This window comes from Ascaphus truei, chromosome 11, assembly GCF_040206685.1.
Source record: "Ascaphus truei isolate aAscTru1 chromosome 11, aAscTru1.hap1, whole genome shotgun sequence".
Taxonomy (NCBI): Eukaryota; Metazoa; Chordata; class Amphibia; order Anura; family Ascaphidae; genus Ascaphus; species Ascaphus truei.
In genome coordinates this window covers 52,625,676-52,644,353 of record NC_134493.1, presented here as the reverse complement: position 1 = coordinate 52,644,353, position 18,678 = coordinate 52,625,676, and the positions used below count along the sequence as shown (strand labels likewise).

The following is an 18,678-nucleotide window of genomic DNA, read 5'->3' as shown; positions in this document are numbered from 1 at the left end:
AATGATGATTGGGCACATGTGTTTTATACTGATTGAAATGTTAAATTATGTTTGGTGTGTGCTTGCGTGTGTGATAAACAAACGGCCCTCCCGTTGTTCCATTCGCCTCCCCAGAGAGGCACCAAAAATGGTCACTCGCACACCAAAATCATCTCACAGCCCCAGAAATGATACTGCCACCACCAGGATTAATTTAAAGGCTTACACCTCAGGGTCCTCTGTCCCCCATATACTAAAAAAATATGGATTTAAATAAAGAACCCAATATAGCAAAACGTGTCCGAAAATGCGGCAAATCTCTTTAACCCACCTGAGAACATCTTTGCCACCGATTGTGACATTTAATACCACTCAAATGTGAGTACAGGCGGACCGCACACGCACGGCGTGTTCAGTTCCAGACCCCCGACGAAAAGTGGACAATAGCATTTGTGTGCTCTGCACAAAAAAATGCTATGTTCAACGGTGGATTTCTCGCCCTTCCTCCTGTCCCAGAAAGTGTGCATGTGCGGAGTCGGGCGGCCTCTTCTGTGCATGCGCGGAGTCGGCGTTCCCTTTTTGCGCATGCGCGGAAACATGACTGCAGTCAAGAAACAGTACCGCCATATTGCCGGTACGCCGAGAAGCGGGGCCCTACTGTAGAACCATTGGCGATTACACAGCACTATTGCCATTTTTTTAACTTTTTTTAAGCTATTTCCCAATTCCTACCTATTCTGTCTAGTCAATTACCCCTTTCCTGTCCCTCCATCCTCCTTCCTAGGTTAAAAAGGTTGGAGATTGTATAATCTTCACTCCGTATCACAGAAGATTCCTCTTCATTGAGGGGCAATCCATCCCTAATATAAAGGTAGCCCCTCTGTGCGAAGGAATCCCAGTGCGCATAAAACCACAAGCCCTGCTTCCTACACCACTTTCTATAGCCATAATGGCATTGTTGCAACTATGTACAGTAGTGTTAAGTGCTATTAACTTACTGTAGTTCTACATACCTTGTACACGTTCTCTGTTTCAACTCACTCCTGGTTATAACTCCACACTTTATCAAAATGCACTTGGCACACACTGCAATTTCACTCACACAGCTCTATATTCACATGGCTTTCCTTAATGGTTTTATTGCCACCAAACTCATGGCATTCCATGATATACCCACAAGAAACAGAAAAATTGATCTTTCAACCTCTTGGTTGCTGGACTGCTCACATACTTCAATCCTTGCATGGCTTTATTGTTGCAATGTTTCTATTATTAATGAACTTCTTTTCTCACACTGCATTTCTTTCCAACAGATAAATTCACGAACAGAAATACACGTACAGGATATCACACTACTCTTTGCTCACCAGATCGTGTAACTGAAGATAACCACGTTATAGAAAATAAGGGAACAAATCGCTTGAAGCAAAGTAAACCAAGCAAGAGAGAGAAAAAATCTGTGAGATATATGGTTACGGAATCAACCTCACATGAAGAAGGAAAGCTCACAGACGCCCACATTTATACACTCGGGGAACATACAAGGACAGATTATGTATCTACTCCTAATAAGGAGGGGGGCAAAAGAAACAATAATGCACAGAAAATTCACGAGAACTTTTCTACAATAAAGTATATGTGCAGTGAATATGGTAAAAACGTTCAGAATAAATCAGCTTATAAAATTCTTGAAAGGACACACACCACAGAAAGGCTGTATAGCTGCTCTGAATGTCAGAAATGCTTTGCTAGTAACTCAGATCTTGTTACACATCAGACAATTCACACAGGAGAGAAACTATTTATTTGCTCTGAATGTGGAAAATGTTTTACCAATAACTCCACTCTTGCTAAACATCAGAGAATTCACTCAGGAGAAAAACCATTTCTTTGTTCTGAGTGTGGGAAATGTTTTTCTCAGAACCCACATCTTGTTGAACATGAAAAAACGCACTCGGGAGAGAAACCATTTGTTTGCTCTGAATGTGGGAAATGTTTTTCTCAGAACGCAAATCTTGTTACACATCAGAGAATTCACACAGGAGAGAAGCCGTTTGTTTGCTCTGAATGTGGGAAATGTTTTACCAGTAAATCAACTGTTGTTAAACATCAGAGAATTCACTCAGGAGAGAAACCATATGTTTGCACAGAATGTGGGAAATGTTTTTCCCAGAACTCAATTCTTGTTCGACATTTTACAGTTCACAGAGGAGAGAAACCATTTGTTTGCGCAGAATGTGGGAAATGTTTTTCCCAGAACTCTGATCTTGTGCGACATAAGATAATTCACAAAGGGGAGAAGTACTGGGAACTTTCTACAGGAGGATCCTAAGAATAGATCCCGCTGTAATAACTTGCGCATCTGAGGACTACCAGAAATAAGCAAACACAGAAATGAGTATCTTATGAAATTCTTTAAGTGTCTACATTCTGATACCCCAGAGGATACGTTCCTGCTAGACCGAGGTCCCAGAGCTTTGCGTGCCAAGTCTAAACCTTCTGAAAACCCTAGAGACGCGATAGTGTACCTGCACTTTTACAGGGCTAAAGAAGCAATAATGCTGGAGGCTAGATCTTGCTCCAAGATTATATTCGAGAACATTATAGTTCATATCTGTGCGGACATGGCCGCCTTCACATTGCTGCAGAGAATTGAAACTGTTCACAGAGGCTCTGAGAAAGCGGGACATTAAATACAAGTGGGGCTTCTCTTCAGACTTGTTCTCCTACAAGGGATCGCAGATCAGTGTTAAGTAGGCAGAAGATGGAGACAATCGGCTAAAAAGATTGCAGGCATTAACAGCAAACGGATGCCCACCCTCTCGCAGATCCTGGACACTGGTCAACATATCACTGAAAATGTCTAGGGAGGCTCCTGTATAGCTCTTACTAGAGGCAGCCTTTCCAGGGTGGACATTATAATACATGGTTACAAATACATAGTTACATAAGTGAGCAGGGTATACATTATAAACAAGACATTGTATGCACAGTTAGGGCTCGTTCAGGGTGCCTGCTTTGGCATATGGAGGGCGCGCGTCCGCGAGTGCGCGCGTTGCTGGTGTAGGAGACGTCCGATCATCCCCTGCCGACAGCCTGGGCGTTCTGTCGTTCAGTGGGCGTGTCTTTGACGTCACATCCTAATCCTCCCGGCCACAGACAGAGAGCAGGGATGAGGTGTTGCAGCCTTGAAATCATTCTGAAGAATGATTTCATTGGCTGACTTGGTCCCTGTGACGCTGCTTCAGCTGCAGTAAACGAAATTTTCGTTTACTGAAGCTGTCGTCAGCGGCAACTCCTGGCTTCGGAGGCAGGCCAGTAGCTACCCTGACAACAAGTATTCAATTTGAATACTTTGTTGCTCACGGCAGCACGCACGTCAGCACGCCCTGCCCCCGAAGCCAGCACCTTGAACGAGGCCTTAGAGATAATATGTATTATAGGCGTATGTAACGGTTACAGACCAGATTAAAATGTGATTATCCCCTATTACCTCACCCTGAACCCCTGAAAATACAAAGTAGATCCCATAGCCCGAGTGGCGCGCCCCTAAAACTTGGGAAGCCCTTCAAGATACCAACTGCCGGCGGTTTCACCCACCATAATAAGTCTGACGCCATAAGCCTAGCTTCAGTTATATATCTCTGGGCAACTTCTCTGTTCAGAGCCGCCTGCTTCCCTTTGAAATCATGCCCAAGCTGGTGAGCTCTGGTTATAGATATTTGTATAATGGTGAAATCCCATGGGTCTACCCTATATCCTCAGACACAGCATATTCTTTTAAGATTCAGCCAGGAGGCACTGGTAATTCAAGTTTTTGCTTCCTGCTTCTCCCCCACCTCTCCTTCCTCACATCCTTTGCTTAAATCTGAAAACCCATAAATAAAAAGTTTAAAAAAAATGCAACTGTGAGAGTCATGGATTTTTCTCTCAGAAAATTCTAGACATTAAGGTCCGTATTTGTTAAGTGGTGTTTTTCCATAAAACAGAGACATCCAGAGAGGGGGACGGGGCACTGCTATGATTGCAGGGGCTGACACCAGTGAAGAGTTAAAAATCAAATTTTAATGTAGTGGCATATAGGGAATATGATGGCAACTCTGACGCGTTTCAGGCTGACGCCTTTTATCAAAGAGTATGTCAAGAGTAGATCATACTCACACTATTATAGGCGATCCCCCGCCCCCACGATCGGAGCAACACGGCGCGAAACTGATGGCGCAAATCCAATTGGAGGAACCCATCAGCCAATGGGCTCCCCCCAGCGGGAGACGCGTCACGCGCGAGCAGAGGGTCACACACAGGAGCGCGAGAACTGATCTATAGTGTTAACAAAAAGACAAATAAAGTTTATACAAAATTGAAAAAAACTAGAAAAAATATCAATATAAGAAAGACAAAATCTACTATATATTTGTGAAAGCACTGTATGTTTGTCTGCATGGCCTGTGTCCCTAGGGGAAATCTCATTGGTCCCTTGGGCCACCCGCCCCCGCACCTCTCATTGGCCTGAGGCGGAGTGACGGGCCAAAACACAGGCCACACACACACACAAGGCAAAACACACACACACCCCCCCCCCCCCCCCACCACACCTCTCTCCTCTCCCCCCCCCCCCCCCCACACACAGAGCACGCGGCTCTCCCCCTCACCCGGCGCTCTCCCTCACCCCCCCCCCTCCACACACACAGAGCACGCGGCTCTCCCCTCACCCCGGCGCTCTCCCTCACCCCCCCCCCCCCCCACACACACAGAGCACGTGGCTCTCCCCTCACCCGGCGCTCTCCCTCACCCCCTCCCCCCCCCCCACACACAGAGCACGCGGCTCTCCCCTCACCCGGCGCTCTCCCTCACCCCCCCCCACACAGAGCACGCGGCTCTCCCCTCACCCGGCGCTCTCCCTCACCCCCCCCCCCCCCCACACACAGAGCACGCGGCTGTCCCCTCACCCGGCGCTCTCCCTCACCCCCTCCCCCCCCCCCACACAGAGCACGCGGCTCTCACCTCACCCGGCGTTCTCCCTCACCCCCCCCCCCACACAGAGCACGAGGCTCTCCCCTCACCCGGCGCTCTCCCTCACCCCCCCCCCCCCCACACACACAGAGCACGCAGCTCTCCCCTCACCCGGAGCTCTCCCTCACCCACCCCCCCACACACACAGAGCACGCAGCTCTCCCCTCACCCGGCGCTCTCCCTCACCCCCCCCCCCACACAGAGCACGCGGCTCTCCCCTCACCCGGGGCTCTCCCCCCCCCACATACAGAGCACGCGGCTCTCCCCTCACCCGGCGCTCTCCCTCACCCCCCTCCCCCCCCACACACAGAGCACGCGGCTCTCCCCTCACCTGGCGCTCTCCCTCACCCCCCCCCCCACACACAGAGCACGTGGCTCTCCCCTCACCCGGCGCTCTCCCTCACCCCCTCCCCCCCCACACACAGAGCACGCGGCTCTCCCCTCACCCGGCGCTCTCCCTCACCCCCCCCCCCCCCCACACAGAGCACGCGGCTCTCCCCTCACCCGGCGCTCTCCCCCCCCCACATACAGAGCACGCGGCTCTCCCCTCACCCGGCGCTCTCCCTCACCTCCCCCCCCCCCACACACACACAGAGCACGCGGCTCTCCCCTCACCCGGCGCTCTCCCTCACCCCCCCCCACACACAGAGCACGTGGCTCTCCCCTCACCCGGCGCTCTCCCTCACCCCCTCCCCCCCCACACACAGAGCACGCGGCTCTCCCCTCACCCGGCGCTCTCCCTCACCCCCCCCCCCCCCCACACACAGAGCACGCGGCTGTCCCCTCACCGGCGTTCTCCCTCACCCCCTCCCCCCCCCCCCCACACAGAGCACGCGGCTCTCCCCTCACCCGGCGCTCTCCCTCACCCCCCCCCCCCCCACACACACACAGAGCACGCAGCTCTCCCCTCACCCGGAGCTCTCCCTCACCCCCCCCCCCCACACACACAGAGCACGCAGCTCTCCCCTCACCCGGCGCTCTCCCTCACCCCCCCCCCACACAGAGCATGCGGCTCTCCCCTCACCCGGCGCTCTCCCCCCCCCCCACATACAGAGCACGCGGCTCTCCCCTCACACAGGCCGCTCCTCCGGCTGTCTCCGCGGAGGAGCCGGAGCAGGGCGGCCGGTATCCGGGGGAAGAGGAGCGCAGCCGTGTGCAAGGTGAGTACACGCAGGGGAATGGCTTATTTAACGCGTCCCTGACTCCCCCTGCCCTTTGCCCTCCCTGCCCCCTGCCCTCCCTGCCCTCCCTCCCCCTGCCCCTTGCCCTCCCTGCCCCTTGCCCCCCCCTGCCCTCCCTCCCCCTGCCCTTTGACCCCCTGCCCTCCCTCCCCTTTGCCCTCCCTCCCCCTGCCCTTTGCCCCCCCTGCCCTCCCTCCCAATGCCCTTTGCCCCCCCTGCCCTCCCTCCCAATGCCCTTTGCCCCCTGCCCTTGCACCCTGCCCTTTGACCCCTGCCCTTTGACCCCTACCCTCCCTCCCCTTGCGCCCCCTGCCCTCCCTCCCCCTGCCCTTTGCCCCCTGCCCTCCCTGCCATTTGCCACCCTGCCCTTTGCTCTCTTGCCCCCCTCCCTCCCTGCCCCCTTGCCCCTCCCTGTCCTTAGCCCCCCTGCCCCTCCCTGCCCTTTGCCCCTCCCTGCCCTTTGCCCCTCCCTGCCCTTTGCCCCCCCCTGCCCTTTGCCCCCCCCTGCCCTTTGTCCCCTGCCCTTTGCCCCCTGCCCTCCTGCCCCCTGCCCTCCCTCCCCTACCCATTGCCCCCTGCCCTCCCTTCCCTGCCCTTTGCCCCCCTGCCCTCCCTCCCACTGCCCTTTGCCCCCTGCCCTTTGCCCCTGCCCTTTTCCACCCTGCCCTCCCTCCCCCTGCCCTTTTCCCCTTTGCCCCCCTGCCCTTTGCCCCCCTGCCCTTTGCCCTCTTTCCCCCCTCCCTCCCTGCCCTCTTGCCCCCCTCCTTCCCTGCCCTCTTGCCCCCTCCCTCCCTGCCCCCTCCCCCCCTCCCTCCCTTCCCCCCTCCCTCCCTGCCCCCTCTTGCCCCCCTCCCTCCCTGCCCCCTCTTGCCCCCCTCCCTCCCTGCCCCCTCTTGCCCCTCCCTGTCCTTAGCCCCCCCGCCCCTCCCTGCCCTTTTCCCGCGCCCCTCCCTGCCCTTTGCCCCCGCCCGCTCTGCCCTTTGCCCCCACCCCTCCCTGCCCTTTGCCCCTCCCACCCCTCCCTGCCCTTTGCCCCTGCCCCTCCCTGCCCCCTCTTGCCCCTCCCTGTCCTTAGCCCCCCCCACCCCTCCCTGGCCTTTGCCCCCTCCCTGCCCTTTGCCCCCTCCCTGCCCTTTGCCCCCCCCGCCCCTCCCTGCCCTTTGCCCCCCCCGCCCCTCCCTGCCCTTTGCCCCCGCCCCTCCCTGCCCTTTGCCCCCCCTCCCTGCCCTTTGCCCCCCCTCCCTGCCCTTTGCCCCCCTCCCTGCCCTTTGCCCCCCTCCCTGCCCTTTGCCCCCCTCCCTGCCCTTTGCCCCCCGCCCCTCCCTGCCCTTTGCCCCCGCCCCTCCCTGCCCTTTGCCCCCCCACCCCTCCCTGCCCTTTGCCCCCCCACCCCTCCCTGCCCTTTGCCCTCCCACCCCTCCCTGCCCTTTGCCCTCCCGCCCCTCCCTGCCCTTTGCCCCCCGCCCCTCCCTGCCCCTTTGCCCCCCGCCCCTCCCTGCCCCTTTGCCCCCCCGCCCCTCCCTGCCCCTTTGCCCCCCCGCCCCTCCGTGCCCCTTTGCCCCCCGCCTCTCCCTGCCCCTTTGCCCCCACGCCCCTCCCTGCCCCTTTGCCCCCCGCCCCTCCCTGCCCCTTTGCCCCTCCCTGCCCTATGCCCCCCTGCCCCTTTGCCCCCCCACCCCTCCCTGCCCCTTTGCCCCCCCACCCCTCCCTGCCCCTTTGCCCCCCCGCCCCTCCCTGCCCCTTTGCCCCCCCGCCCCTCCCTGCCCCTTTGCCCCCCCGCCCCTCCCTGCCCCTTTGCCCCCCCGCCCCTCCCTGCCCCTTTGCCCCCCGCCCCTCCCTGCCCCTTTGCCCCCCGCCCCCTCCCTGCCCCTTTGCCCCCCCGCCCCTTTGCCCCCCCGCCCCTCCCTGCCCCTTTGCCCCCCCGCCCCTTTGCCCCCCCGCCCCTCCCTGCCCCCCTGCCCTCCCGCCTTTCCACGCCCCTTGCCCCCCCCCCCCCCACCCTTCCACGCCCCTCCCCCCCGCCCTTCCCCTCCCCCCCCCGCCCTTCCCCTCCCCCCCCTTCCACTCCATGCCCCCTGCCCTTCCACGCCCGGGCAACGCCGGGTATACCAGCTAGTAATAAATAAATAACGAACAACGAACTAGTGGATGGAGAGAGGAATAGTAACTAATCGCAACCCCTTCAAATAGATGGTAAATAATAACTTTGGAATATCAATGCATAGATGGTGACAACAAAACTAACGATAGTATATACCGTCACTAATCTAATCATATAAACAGTCCAGAGTTTAGAGAACAACAATATTACTTATGACAACTCCCAAATGTAACAGAATCAAAGGGTGCAGAGAATTAATGAATCATTTCTAATACGATCCTATGATGTGAATTCATGATAAGAGTATAAGTATCATAATCACCCTCTGTCACCCACTCTCTCTCTCTCTGTCACCCACTCTCTCTCTGTCACCCACTCTCTCTCTCTCTGTCACCCACTCTCTCTCTCTGTCACCCACTCTCTCTCTCTGTCACCCACTCTCTCTCTCTGTCACCCACTCTCTCTCTCTCCCACTCTCTCTCTGTCACCCACTCTCTATCTGTCACCCACTCTCTCTTTGTTACCCACTCTCTCTCTGTCACCCACACTCTGTCACCCTCTCTCTCTCACCCACCCTCTCTCTGTCACCCACTCTCTCTCTGTCACCCACTCTCCCTCTCTCTCTGTCACCCACTCTCTCTCTGTCTCTCTCTGTGTGTCACTCTGTCTCTCTGTGTCACTGTCTCTCTCTCTGTGTCACTGTCTCTTTCTGTGTGTCACTCTGTCTCTCTCTCTCTGTGTCACTCTGTGTGTCACGCTGTCTCTCTCTGTGTGTCACTGTCTCTGTCCCTCTCTCTCTCTGTCCCCCCCCTCTCTCTGTCCCTCTCTGTCTCTCACGCTCTACTCTCTGTCTCTCACTCTCTACTCTCTGTCTCTCACTCTCTAATCTCTGTCTCTCACGCTCTCACTCTACTCTCTCTCACTCTCTACTCTATTTCTACTCTCATTCTCTACTGCTCTGTCTCTCACTCTCTGTCTCTCTGTCTCTCTCTCTGTGTGTCTCACTCTGACTCTGTCTCACTCACTCTCTCTGTCTCACTCTCTCTGTCTCACCCTCACTCTGTCTCACCCTCACTCTGTCTCACTCCCTCTGTCTCACTCCCGTTCTGTCTCACTCCCTCTCTGTCTCACTCCCTCTCTGTCTCACTCCCTCTGTCTCACTCTCTCTCTGTCTCACTCCCTCTCTGTCCCTGTCTCACTCTCACTATGTCTCACTCTCACTCTCTCTGTCTCACTCTCTCTCTGTCTCACTCTCTCTCTGTCTCACTCTCACTCTGTCTCACTCTCACTCTGTCTTACTCTCACTCTTGTCTCACTCTCACTCTCTCTCTGTCTCACTCTCTCTCTGTCTCACTCTCTCTCTGTCTCACTCTCTCTCACTCTCACTCTGTCTCACTCTCATTCTGTCTCACTCTCTGTCTCACTCTCTCTCTGTCTCAATCTGTCTCACTCTCACTCTGTCTCACTCTCACTCTGTCTCACTCTCACTCTGTCTCTCTCTGTCTCTCTCTGTCTCTCTCTGTCTCTCTCTGTCTCTCTCTGTCTCTCTCTGTCTCACTCTGTCTCACTCTGTCCAATGGTCTTGAATGTAGGCAGAATCAGATAACAGAGCGCAAATATCCTCAGGTATATATGTGAAAAAAGAATAAAGGAAATGTAGTACAACACCGTATTAAAATAAAAGTGATTTTAAAAAATAGGTTTGGGATAATTCCACTCGAGGTATCCAAATCACGCAGGCGATCCAGAGGATATACCGCTCTGCAACCAGACGGCAATGGATCTTGAATTATTTCTGGTAGACCTGTTTATAAAAATGAGAGTAGGGCCCCTGCCTGGCACCTGACTGTGATCAAATTGAGGAACTACAGTTAGAAGGCACTTTCCAGATTGCAGGCTCCCACTTCAGAGACCAGCAGTACTAAAAATATATAATATCTGAGCAATGCCAAGTTAACAGAGTAACAACTCAATGGTAATACAAGGCATGATAGAGAGATGGGAAAGAGAGATATGGGAGAGAGAGAGAGATATGGGAGAGAGAGAGAAATGGGGGAGAAAGAGAGAGAGATGGGGGGAGAGAGAGAGATGGGGAGAAAGAGAGATAGATGGGGAGAGAGAGAGATGAGGGGGAGATTGAGAGAGAGATGGGGGAGAGGGACTAATAACTAATAATCTTTTGGTTGCTGGGTAGCAGGCCATGTGCTCAGGCTCACTAGCCCTGGAGGGTTTCACAGATAGTTCCAGAGTCTAAATTAGCATTTCTAAGGACTGTTGATCAGCAAGATTAAAAAAACGAAGCAAGGGATTGGCTGGTCAGCGGACCCGAAAAAAGGCTCTAACAACTCACCGGTATGAAAAAATAAAAAACAAAGGGGATTCTCCTCCCACGCGTTTCACGCTGCAATAGCGCTTTCTCCTTAGAAAGCACTATTGCATCGTGGGAGGAGAATCCCCTTGTTTTGTCCCCTGTTTTTATTATGTAGTTCAATAAAAAAAAAATATTTTTTCAAATGACGCGGTGGAGTCACGTCAACCCGCTGCGTCATTTGACGCTGTAAACGATGTAAGGAGGGGGGGCGCAGCGAGGAAAGCAGACAACGAAACGAACCACAAAATGAGACACAAAGAACTGTTGTGAGACCCCCTTGTGTAATGTGAGCTAATTAACTCAATGCTAAACCAATCAGTCTGTCTCTTTGTATTGTTTTTGTTGGTATGACCTCAGGCAAATGAATGAATCCTTTTACCATGAGCAAGGTACTTTCTTTGTAGAGTTTCCTAGGGGGAAACATTTTTACTTTATATATAAATAGTGTATCCGTCTATACCAGGGGTCTCAAACTCAGTCCTCAGGGGTCACTAACAGGCCAGCTGAGGGAGGGTGGAAGGGGGTTGGGGGAGACGGTGGGGGGTGGGAGTAGAGGGAAATAGGGGATGGGTGGGGAGGGGGAGAGAGTGGGTTGGGGACAGAGTGGGTTGGGGTGGGAGAGAGTGGGTTGAGGTGGGAGAGGGTTGGTGGGGGGGGAGGAAGTGGATGGGGGGAGAGAGGGTGGGGAGGGGGGGAGAGAGGGTGGCGAGGGGGGTGAGGGGGAGAGGTGGCTGGGAGGGCAAGAGAGAGGGGGCATGAGGGAGGTGTGGGGTGGCGAGAGAGAGGGGAGGGGTGTGGAGGGGGGAGAGGTGACTGCAGCGTGACGTTACCGCACTATAAGCGCAACCCCAGTGTAACAGTCCCCTGGGATAGACATGTAACGAAGTGAAGGAAACGTACAATTACTTCCTAATGTGAACTTTCCGTATGCAGCAGAACGTCACCACCCCCCTAACAGACCCCACGTAGATATTTGTCATGGCGGGAAAGTCAGTCTTTATACCATTAAGTTACATGTATAAACAAAGTGATTCTTGTGATATGTTTTTAAAACAATGATTTATTATATATTTATACTGTATATCAAATATAATTAGCCCGCAAAACTGAAAACAGTGTGTTTTACTGCCCCCCCCCTCCCCCTCCCCTCAGCATTGTGTGTGTGTGTGTGTGTGTGTGTGTGTGTGTGTGTGTGTGTGTGTGTGTGTGTGTGTGTGTGTGTGTGTGTGTGTGTGTGTGTCTGATTAGTTTACTGCTCTGTCTCCTTAGCCCTTATGGTGGTCACCAGCCCATGCTGGGCCTCTGACTCTCCTTTTCAATAGAACACTTATCAGGAAGGTTTCACAGATAACTACAGGGTCTAAATTAGCATCTCTAAGGGTGGCCCAGCACGCTTAACCCTGTGTTTGCCAGGAGGAACTGTAGAATTGTTTTTAGGTTTACAGCATATACTGTAGTTGATTTTAAAGATTACTTAAGCCCCAAGATGCTAAACATCTGTCAAATTAATCGAAACACCACCTATGAGCACAGAAAAGTGAGATGCTGCTAATTCTTATAAAGAATTGTATTCCACATACTAGATACTGCTGCCAGGAATTTACAGGGTTAACAGTCAAGTACCTAAAGATTGAGTGACAAACTTGCCACACCCTGGCCTGTATACTAGATAATAAGAGATTTGGTTTATTTTCTTGTACCTGACTTCAAGGATGGCATCTGCTGATCTGAGAGAGGAGCTAAACTGCTCCATCTGCCTGAGCATTTATACCCAGCCTGAAATGCTTAGATGTGGACATAACTTCTGCCAGGGCTGTATTGGGAGTGTGCTGGATTCCCAAGAGGGATTGGGAGTTTATACCTGTCCTGACTGCAGAGCAGAGTTTCAGGAGCGTCCTGCACTGCAGAGGAACCTGAAGCTGTGTAACATAGTGGAGCGTTTCCTTTCTACTCAGCCAGAGCAGGAGGAGGCTGTGATCTTCTGCACTTACTGTGACTCCTCTGTACCTGCTGCTAAAACATGTCTGCATTGTGAAGCCTCCCTGTGTGATATTCACCTAAAGAAACACAGAAAGTTAGAGGAACACGTCTTAACTGAACTAACCACCAGAAAATGCTCCGTCCACAAGAAGCTCCTAGAGTATTACTGCTCCGAGGATGCTGCCTGTATCTGTGTGTCCTGCTGCCTGGCTGGAACGCCCAAGGGATACCAGGTGGAGCTGCTGAATGAGGCCTCTGAGAAGGAGAAACTGAGAAATGTTTTGGAGAAACTGACCTCAGTGAGAGAGGAGACTGAGAAAAGAGCCCAGAGTCTGCAGAAACAGAAGAGAGAAGCGCAAGAAAAAGCAGCTGGGGTAACAGACCGAGTCACTGCCCTGTTTAGGGACATCAGGGAACATCTGGAAGTCCAAGAGAAGCGAGTCCTGAGTGAGATCACCAGGCAGGAAGAGCAGGTTTCTCTCCGAGTCTCTGATCTAATCCAGCAGCTGGAAATAAAGAGGGACGAGCTGTCCAGGGAGATGCTTCACATTGAGGAGCTCTGCAACATCCCTGATCCATTGACTGCCTTACAAGGACGTGAATCAGACAATGCTGACTTTTGTGATGATGAGGAGAGAGATGATGAGGACAGAGAGAGAGATGATAATAAGGTCTCTGCTGTAGGGGATTTGGATGAGGTTCTGATCTCACTTACCTTACACAGATTAGCTGATATTGTGACTGATCTAAAAGCAAAGAGCGGGTTCTATGTGCAGGAGGCTTCAGACATATTACTGGATGTAAATACAGCTGCTAATGATGTATCTGTATCAGGTGATTTGAAAACTGCATCCCGGTCAGTAATAGACCAGTTACGCCCAAATACACCAGAAAGATTTATGTTAAATCAGGTTTTAAGCACCAGGAGTTTTTCCTCCGGACAACATTACTGGGAAGTGGAGATCAATGAATCGGGGATCTGGGGGGTAGGGATTTCCTATCCCAGTATAGTAAGGGAAGGACGTCCGTCCTGGATAGGATATAATACGAAGTCCTGGGGTTTGGAAATGGATGGTGAATATCATTTAGTTATACATGACTCAAAAGAAGAGCAGATATATCCCGATTCTCCCTTGCAGAGATTAGGAATATACCTGGAGTATGAGGCTGGGCGGCTGTCCTTTTATCAGCTGTGTGACCCGATCCGACACTTGCACACCTTCACCGCCACCTTCACTGAGCCTCTTCATGCTGCGTTCTATGTATATATTAATGGCTGGGTAAGAATCAGGACCTAGGAATACTGATCCCTGCCCAGCAGGGAAACCCATAGAAAGAGTATATATAATATAGTACATAGAAATAAGAATATACTGGGAGGGATTCAGAGAGCAAGGGAGAGAAAAGGGGAAAATAGACAGCTCTTTTTACAATTCTCATGTTAATCAGTTACCCAGAGGGGCCCCTTCAACACTTTGCTATGCAATGTATATATCTATTATCTTAAATAACTGTCCTGGGGATATCTGATTGTTGTCATTAATTACTTTGTTTAGTTACTGGTCTGGGAGGGAGCGTATAGAAGTATAGAAGCGTATACCAATTACATATACTGTATATGTTTTGTGCTGTGTCAGTAAATGGAAATGCTTTATAATATAAGAATTGTATTATGGAGAATAACATATTCCTGCTTCTCCCTGAGAATGTTTGTCAGACAAGTGTTTATCTCACCGTGTCTCTCATCTCATTTAATAAATGATTTAAAAATATTTATACTGTACGTGTCTGAATATTGTAAAGAAATGCGTCAGTTCCCCGGATATAACTCTGCCGCTGATTTATTTTGGTCCTAGGTGGGACGGCATCTTTAAAGGCATCTGGGATAATAATATAATATCTGATAGTCTTATTAATCTTGTCACCTCCCAATGAGCTTTTATTCTATTCCTGTTATTCTGCTGTGTGCAGTGATTCCCGCCTTTCTTGTTATAATTCAGCATAAAATATGTAGTGAGGATATCTGCCAAACATATAAAGCACCAATCTTCTCTATTCGCCATAAAAAAAGTCCTTTATAAATTCTATAGCTGAAAGTGTGTGTGTGTGTGTGTGTGTGTGTGTGTGTGTGTGTGTGTGTGTGTGTGTGTGTGAGTCTGTCTGTGTCTGTGTGTACTGGGCACCAATTATATATCAGTACTGCAAGGGGCAGGTGAGTGCATCCTTAATACTGCAGTAATGCAAGTGAGTGTCCTTAATACTCAAAGGGACGAGTAAGAGGGTCATTAATAAAGTAGGAGACAAATAAGTGTCCCCAATACTGCAAGGGGCAAGTAAGGGTGTACATAATGCTGAAGGGGCAAGTAAGGGTGTACATAATGCTGAAGGGGCAAGTAAGGGTGTACATAATGCTGAAGGGGCAAGTAAGGGTGTACATAATGCTGCAGGGGGCAAGTAAGGGTGTACATAATGCTGCAGGGGGCAAGTAAGGGTGTACATAATGCTGAAGGGGCAAGTAAGGGTGTACATAATGCTGCAGGGGGCAAGTAAGGGTGTACATAATGCTGCAGGGGGCAAGTAAGGGTGTACATAATACTGCAGGGGGCAAGTAAGGGTGTACATAATACTGCAGGGGGCAAGTAAGGGTGTACATAATACTGCAGGGGGCAAGTAAGGGTGTACATAATACTGCATGGGGCAAGTAAGGGTGTACATAATGCTGCATGGGGCAAGTAAGGGTGTACATAATACTGCAGGGGGCAAGTAAGGGTGTACATAATGCTGCATTGGGCAAGTAAGGGTGTACATAATACTGCATGGGGCAAGTAAGGGTGTACATAATGCTGAAGGGGCAAGTAAGGGTGTACATAATGCTGAAGGGGCAAGTAAGGGTGTACATAATGCTGCAGGGGGCAAGTAAGGGTGTACATAATGCTGCAGGGGGCAAGTAAGGGTGTACATAATGCTGCAGGGGCAAGTAAGGGTGTACATAATGCTGCATGGGGCAAGTAAGGGTGTACATAATACTGCAGGGGGCAAGTAAGGGTGTACATAATGCTGCATTGGGCAAGTAAGGGTGTACATAATACTGCATGGGGCAAGTAAGGGTGTACATAATGCTGAAGGGGCAAGTAAGGGTGTACATAATGCTGAAGGGGCAAGTAAGGGTGTACATAATGCTGCAGGGGGCAAGTAAGGGTGTACATAATGCTGCAGGGGGCAAGTAAGGGTGTACATAATGCTGCAGGGGCAAGTAAGGGTGTACATAATGCTGCAGGGGGCAAGTAAGGGTGTACATAATGCTGAAGGGGCAAGTAAGGGTGTACATAATGCTGAAGGGGCAAGTAAGGGTGTACATAATGCTGCAGGGGCAAGTAAGGGTGTACATAATGCTGAAGGGGCAAGTAAGGGTGTACATAATGCTGCAGGGGGCAAGTAAGGGTGTACATAATACTGCAGGGGGCAAGTAAGGGTGTACATAATACTGCAGGGGGCAAGTAAGGGTGTACATAATACTGCAGGGGGCAAGCAAGGGTGTACATAATACTGCAGGGGGCAAGTAAGGGTGTACATAATGCTGCAGGGGGCAAGTAAGGGTGTACATAATGCTGAAGGGGCAAGTAAGGGTGTACATAATGCTGCAGGGGGCAAGTAAGGGTGTACATAATACTGCAGGGGGCAAGTAAGGGTGTACATATTACTGCAGGGGGCAAGTAAGGGTGTACATAATACTGCAGGGGGCAAGTAAGGGTGTACATAATACTGCATGGGGCAAGTAAGGGTGTACATAATGCTGCATGGGGCAAGTAAGGGTGTACATAATACTGCAGGGGGCAAGTAAGGGTGTACATAATGCTGCATTGGGCAAGTAAGGATGTACATAATACTGCATGGGGCAAGTAAGGGTGTACATAATGCTGCATGGGGCAAGTAAGGGTGTACATAATACTGCAGGGGGCAAGTAAGGGTGTACATAATACTGCAGGGGGCAAGTAAGGGTGTACATATTACTGCAGGGGGCAAGTAAGGGTGTACATAATACTGCAGGGGGCAAGTAAGGGTGTACATAATACTGCAGGGGGCAAGTAAGGGTGTACATAATACTGCAGGGGGCAAGTAAGGGTGTACATAATACTGCATGGGGCAAGTAAGGGTGTACATAATGCTGCATGGGGCAAGTAAGGGTGTACATAATACTGCAGGGGGCAAGTAAGGGTGTACATAATGCTGCATTGGGCAAGTAAGGGTGTACATAATACTGCATGGGGCAAGTAAGGGTGTACATAATGCTGCATGGGGCAAGTAAGGGTGTACATAATACTGCAGGGGGCAAGTAAGGGTGTACATAATACTGCAGGGGGCAAGTAAGGGTGTACATATTACTGCAGGGGGCAAGTAAGGGTGTACATAATACTGCAGGGGGCAAGTAAGGGTGTACATAATACTGCAGGGGGCAAGTAAGGGTGTACATAATACTGCAGGGGGGCAAGTAAGGGTGTACATAATACTGCAGGGGGCAAGTAAGGGTGTACATAATACTGCATGGGGCAAGTAAGGGTGTACATAATGCTGCATGGGGCAAGTAAGGGTGTACATAATACTGCAGGGGGCAAGTAAGGGTGTACATAATGCTGCATTGGGCAAGTAAGGATGTACATAATACTGCATGGGGCAAGTAAGGGTGTACATAATGCTGCATGGGGCAAGTAAGGGTGTACATAATACTGCAGGGGGCAAGTAAGGGTGTACATAATACTGCAGGGGGCAAGTAAGGGTGTACATAATGCTGCAGGGGGCAAGTAAGGGTGTACATAATGCTGCAGGGGGCAAGTAAGGGTGTACATAATGCTGCAGGGGGCAAGTAAGGGTGTAGATAATACTGCAGGGGGCAAGTAAGGGTGTACATAATACTGCAGGGGGCTAGTAAGGGTGTACATAATGCTGCAGGGGGCAATTAAGGGTGTACATAATGCTGCAGGGGGCAAGTAAGGGTGTACATAATGCTGCAGGGGGCAAGTAAGGGTGTACATAATGCTGCAGGGGGCAAGTAAGGGTGTACATAATACTGCAGGGGGCAAGTAAGGGTGTACATAATACTGCAGGGGGCAAGTAAGGGTGTACATAATACTGCAGGGGCAAGTAAGGGTGTACATAATGCTGCAGGGGGCAAGTAAGGGTGTACATAATACTGCAGGGGGCAAGTAAGGCTGTACATAATACTGAAGGGGGCAAGTAAGGGTGTACATAATACTGCAGGGGGCAAGTAAGGGTGTACATAATACTGCAGGGGGCAAGTAAGGGTGTACATAATACTGCAGGGGGCAAGTAAGGATGTACATAATGCTGCAGGGGGCAAGTAAGGGTGTACATGATGCTGCAGGTGGCAAGTAAGGCTGTACATAATACTGAAGGGGGCAAGTAAGGGTGTACATAATGCTGCAGGGGGCAAGTAAGGGTGTACATAATGCTGCAGGGGGCAAGTAAGGGTGTACATAATGCTGCAGGGGGCAAGTAAGGGTGTACATAATGCTGCATGGGGTAAGTAAGGGTGTACATAATACTGCATGGGGCAAGTAAGGGTGTACATAATGCTGCAGGGGGCAAGTAATGGTGTACATAATACTGCAGGGGGCAAGTAAGGGTGTACATAATACTGCAGGGGGCAAGTAAGAGTGTACATAATACTGCAGGGGGCAAGTAAGGGTGTACATAATACTGAAGGGGGCAAGTAAGGGTGTACATAATACTGCAGGGGGCAAGTAAGGGTGTACATAATACTGAAGGGGCAAGTAAGGGTGTACATAATACTGAAGGGGGCAAGTAAGGCTGTACATAATACTGCAGGGGGCAAGTAAGCGTGTACATAATACTGAAGGGGGCAAGTAAGGGTGTACATAATACTGCAGGGGGCAAGTAAGGGTGTACATAATGCTGCATGGGGCAAGTAAGGGTGTACATAATACTGCATGGGGCAAGTAAGGGTGTACATAATGCTGCATGGGGCAAGTAAGGGTGTACATAATACTGCAGGGGGCAAGTAAGGGTGTACATAA

At 51.4% G+C, this 18,678-nt stretch overlaps 2 protein-coding genes across 2 annotated transcripts in view; both read left to right on the top strand.

Annotated features, from left to right (window-relative positions):
- LOC142462883 (uncharacterized) overlaps positions 1 to 18,678 on the top strand; it is a 69,850-nt gene that overhangs the window by 15,780 nt on the left and 35,392 nt on the right. Inside the window, exons 5-6 of the mRNA XM_075565097.1 lie at positions 1,293 to 2,303; positions 2,422 to 2,660. Of these exons, the coding sequence (XP_075421212.1) occupies positions 1,293 to 2,303; positions 2,422 to 2,660 (1,250 nt within the window). The remainder of the gene's footprint in view (positions 1 to 1,292; positions 2,304 to 2,421; positions 2,661 to 18,678) is intronic.
- On the top strand, positions 11,915 to 14,378 carry LOC142463470 (E3 ubiquitin/ISG15 ligase TRIM25-like). Its single transcript, XM_075566287.1, has one exon. The coding sequence runs from the start codon at positions 12,358 to 12,360 to the stop codon at positions 13,921 to 13,923; it is 1,566 nt and encodes a 521-aa protein (XP_075422402.1). The 5' UTR covers positions 11,915 to 12,357; the 3' UTR covers positions 13,924 to 14,378.